This window comes from Pundamilia nyererei, unplaced genomic scaffold, assembly GCF_000239375.1.
Source record: "Pundamilia nyererei isolate P.nyererei 1_Seehausen unplaced genomic scaffold, PunNye1.0 scaffold00408, whole genome shotgun sequence".
In the NCBI taxonomy this organism is placed as follows: Eukaryota; Metazoa; Chordata; class Actinopteri; order Cichliformes; family Cichlidae; genus Pundamilia; species Pundamilia nyererei.
The window spans coordinates 243,615-247,997 of NW_005187809.1; the positions used below are offsets into that span (position 1 = coordinate 243,615).

The 4,383-nt window shown below is 43.7% G+C and overlaps 1 protein-coding gene and 2 non-coding genes across 3 annotated transcripts in view; 2 read left to right on the forward strand and 1 right to left on the reverse strand.

The window, feature by feature from the left end:
- Window positions 1–1,263: 1,263 nt before the first annotated feature.
- Window positions 1,264–1,336, reverse strand: trnak-uuu (transfer RNA lysine (anticodon UUU)). The gene has a single exon. It is a non-coding gene; the product is annotated as a tRNA-Lys (tRNA).
- A 403-nt stretch (window positions 1,337–1,739) lies between these two features.
- Window positions 1,740–4,383, forward strand: part of LOC102202281 (angiopoietin-related protein 7-like) — a 5,247-nt gene continuing 2,603 nt past the window's right edge. Inside the window, exons 1-3 of the mRNA XM_005753167.1 lie at window positions 1,740–1,883; window positions 2,561–2,747; window positions 3,999–4,375. Coding sequence (XP_005753224.1) covers window positions 2,598–2,747; window positions 3,999–4,375 — 527 coding nt within the window. The 5' untranslated portion in view covers window positions 1,740–1,883; window positions 2,561–2,597. The remainder of the gene's footprint in view (window positions 1,884–2,560; window positions 2,748–3,998; window positions 4,376–4,383) is intronic.
- On the forward strand, window positions 2,024–2,115 carry trnar-ucu (transfer RNA arginine (anticodon UCU)). Its single transcript is given in 2 exon segments — window positions 2,024–2,060; window positions 2,080–2,115. It is a non-coding gene; the product is annotated as a tRNA-Arg (tRNA).

Below are 4,383 nucleotides of genomic sequence, written 5' to 3' on the forward strand. Positions count from 1 at the left end.
ATCATTGGTGATTTTTATTAGTGCGGTTTCAGTGCTATGGGAGGGACGAAAACCAGACTGGAACTGTTCATACAGATTATCATTAGTTAAGTATGAGTGGATAGTGTGGCCACTATCTTTTCAAGAATCTGAATATGTTCACTGATGCGGGTTGTGCTGTATTAATAAAACTGAATTATCATGCTTACAGAAATGTGTCATTTAATTATGTACCTGACAAAGGAGAGCTGGTCCCAGATTGGACCCATGTGGGACACCCTAAAAAACAGATACAAATAAAAAGTAACTGACAGAGGCTCTGCTGGCGATTATGACAGAAACTATGACAACCATGTACGAGATCATCCCCCCCAGCACCTCAGCGTGGCTAACAAAATGTGAATCGCTACCTTATCATGGTGAAGGGGTTTGTGTGTCCCAGGGATCCCAGGGGCTGTTGTCTGGAGGCTTTTGCCCCCTGGTAGGGTCTCCCATGGCAAATTGGTCCTGGGTGAGGGACCAGACAAAGAGCGATTCAGAAGACCATTATGAGAATATCACCGAGGGAACACTTTACCCTGCCCGAGGAGCCAGGCCCGGGGAGGGTGCCCGAAAGCAAGCATCTGGTGGCCGGGCCTTGGCACAGCCCGAAAAGGGGGCATGGGCCCAGTGTGCTTCAGCTTCACTCAAGGTTGAAGCAAAGGCTGACTGAGCAGCCGATCAACAGCTCTGTGTGTGTCTGGACTCTGTCCACAGCAGCCAAACATGTTTCTGTTGTAAATTTATCCCAATCAGCATACTTTATTAATCCCTTAGGAAATGATGTGGTCACAGTCACTCCAAGACAAAAAGATCAGTAACAGACTGAACTACATAAAAAAACCATTTATTACAAAGTTTACAAAATACGAAAAATAGCTCTACAATTCTGGATTATTACAGCGATTAAATATATATGATTGACTGTAACCTGTAACACTTTGATATTTTCACAGGAGAGCATCTGCAAAAGGGTGTAACCGCTGCACTGTCTGCTGTGTATTAGATTGAGTTGTACAGGGAGGAATGATTTTCTGCATCGTTCAGTGGTGCATTATGGGTAATCCCAGTGTGCTCCTGACTGGGCAGCACATCATGGAGTGGGTGGGAGGTCTTGTCATAGGCGTTTAACATTTACTCCTACAATGAAAACATAAAAGCTATATTTGAGTCACTGCAGTAATGCAAAGAATATGTGGGCTCACTTTGAGCAGGTTCTTTAACTAAAGGGGCGAAAAATATCGACGCCCGAACAGGGACTTGAACCCTGGACCCTCAGATTAAAAGTCTGATGCTCTACCGACTGAGCTATCCGGGCTCTGGCAGATTTCTGTCACTGGTTCCTCAAAAACCTGGGTAGTCCGTTAGCACACTAGCATATTGCTGCAGATAAAAGTAACACAGGAGATGTTCTCTTTTCACCTCGCGTTTCACGTCACGATATATCAGACATATTAGATTTTGGTCCTGCATGTTCTCTCAGCCATTTCTATTTTTTCGAAACGCACATATCACTTCCGGTTTTTAAGAATTTCACAATAAAAACTCCGCTGCTAAAATCACAGAATGAACCCTCAAATTGCAACTCAAGACACGACTCAATCTGTTTATAAAGTGTTTAAATGACACAGTTGCACGCAATTTACGTAGTGTTTTTCACTGAATTGAGCTAGGACATTGATGTTTGCTCTCCGACGTTCTTTCTGCTGAAACAAGCGAAGCAGTCTAACGTCATGACTGCTGAAGCAAATATGATCAGTGTCGGAGGAGTAGTTGTCTTTGAGGACAGAGCCTGAGCCTCCATGTGTGAGCTAACGAAGAGAGGGCGGAGGAGAAGCGGGCCGGCTGACAGCAGCTAAGCTAACGTTAGCATTAAAGTGCTATTTTATAGCATTATTGTTTGTGTAGCGGACACGGGCGCAGTATTAGCAGATTAGCCGTGTTGCTAGCGCCTCGTGTGGAAAGAGGATCTTAAAAAGCTGTCATTGCAGCCTGTGCAACAGGTGGCTCCGTGGCGCAATGGATAGCGCATTGGACTTCTAGTCAAGCACTTGAGGAGTGATTCAAAGGTTGTGGGTTCGAGTCCCACCGGAGTCGCACCTTTTTTTGTTTTTTTTTGTTTTTATGTATTAAATATGCTGTAATATAACTGTAATATAAGTAACTAATATAACTAGCTAACGGTGTTACGTTGTGCGGAACGGAAGACTAACATTGACACAAATAGAGGGAATTAGCTGAAAATTAAAATAATGTTTACTTTAAATGCACTTAATGATTAATTGAGTTAAATTTAATGCCAGTAATAAAACATGTGTACCCATGCACATTATACAACATTTGTGTTTGCTTGCTGCTGAATAAAACTTAACTACTTAGAAATACATGCCATATCAGTTCTGATGGTCAGATTTGCTCTTTGTATTAACATACAGAGAAGTAGATAAAAATAAGTGTATAGAAATGGTTTTATTTGAGCATTTATTTATGTCTCTCCTTAACCATTCACTGGTGATCACGTCATTATCTTTGTTGTGTACAGTGGTCGGTGTTGCTGGCTCAGTCACTGCAGCCACTAGATGGAGGCTCCCCACGGCTGTGCAGCGATGTCAGAGGAGGCGGAGAGGCTAATCGGAGGAGGGTCGGGCAGCGAGTCGATGAGAGTGCCGATGATGGTCACGCTGAGGACGTCCGTGGCCTTTCTGCTTCACCTGGCTTCCTCTGTGGCGGTAAGAAACCGGAGCGTCCGTGTGACATATTTCTCCTCGTGCACTCTGTACTTCCTGCCTTAAGTATCTCTGAGATCTGGGTCCTCACACAGCTGATGACAGAGGTGAAAAATGCAGCCGTCGCTTTGTTCCAGTGGAAGCGCAGACTGAGCTCTGTCCACAGGGACACTGTTTGTGCTTCTCCGATGACTTATTGAAAAATGAGAACGTTGGTGTTGAACGTGGTTTAGATTCAGATTTCATTTTTACTGTACAGAACAAGAAATTCATCTCACTGGTATCATTTCATTTTTCTGCACTTCAGTCTCAGGATTTTTATTTCCATCAATCAAACTAACAAATGACAGAAACAGAATAAAAACTGAATGTTTACTTTATTGCGACAGAGTAAAATACAAACATTAGAAATAAACAGTAATGATCATATTTCAGTTTTATTTTGGTTTATTGACCTTTTGAACCCCACTTTGATAACTCCTCATCTGTTCAAGCTTCAGCTCTAATTTTGCGTTGTGATTCATTGATGCAGTGCTGAGTAACTCAAAGTACGTCTGCTAACTTCCTCTAAACTAAGAAACACGCACCACGCACATTCTGCCCAAATATCTCCATATTCTGTTGAAAAGATCTGCATTCGAGTTCAGAGCTGAGCTGGACGTGCATGTAATACCATTTTGTTCCACACGAGGGAGCAGTGAGTCAGTGTAACTTCAGTATTTAACAACACATTTACAATAAAAACAAAGCGTGTTGAATCAACGTTAAACAGCACGCGGTCGCTGTAACACTGCCCCCTGCTGGTGAACGTTTTCATTCAAATCTGCATGAGGCGATTACAAAAAGTACCTTTACTAAAAGTAATCCCAATAACCTTTGACCTTTACCTCCACGCTGCAGGTGAGGCATCAGTGTGCATAAGATGATTCTTTAATCTCGGCTTTTATATCGTTTAGATTCGCAGCTTCACACGATTCCAGCATCATAAATATGGATTTATTTCAAACTGCATTTGTATATATTAATATCAAAGCATTGGCAGTTCTGCAGGAGTTTCATTGGCAGAAACTTAAATGATTTCATTTTTAAAGTCCTTGAAACAGTCTCAGAAATCATGGGAGTGTTTGCTGTGACGAGCTTCAGTCAGGATGGAGAGTAGATCACAGAAACACTGATGAGGACAACAATGATCCTCTCATACTTTCTTCGTTACTGCCGAGTGCCAGAGGAGAGCGTTTTTATCCTCCTGTCCAGGCGCCGGTGCCGTGTGAGGAGAGGGTGAGCCGGCTGGAAGCGGAGATCCAGGGCTTGATGAACGTGATCAGTGAGCAGCACCGCTACATCCAGGAGCTCCACAGCAGCCAGGCGCAGCAGCTGCAGCAGATCCCCAACTCGTACCTGGGCCTCGACGACCTCTACAGAGGTACGGCTGCATCCACCGTGTGTGGGTCAAACCCTACATCGTCAGCGCCGGACGCTTTCCTTTATCTAAGAAACAAACCATGTCTACACAGAGCGTCACAAGATCTGAGAAACCCGGGAATGGTTCTTTTATTAGACTCATGTCAGACAGATGCAGCGTTACGGAGGACGAGGTCTCCTCCTGGGATCGAACCAGATCTTTTTCTTATGTGTGTGT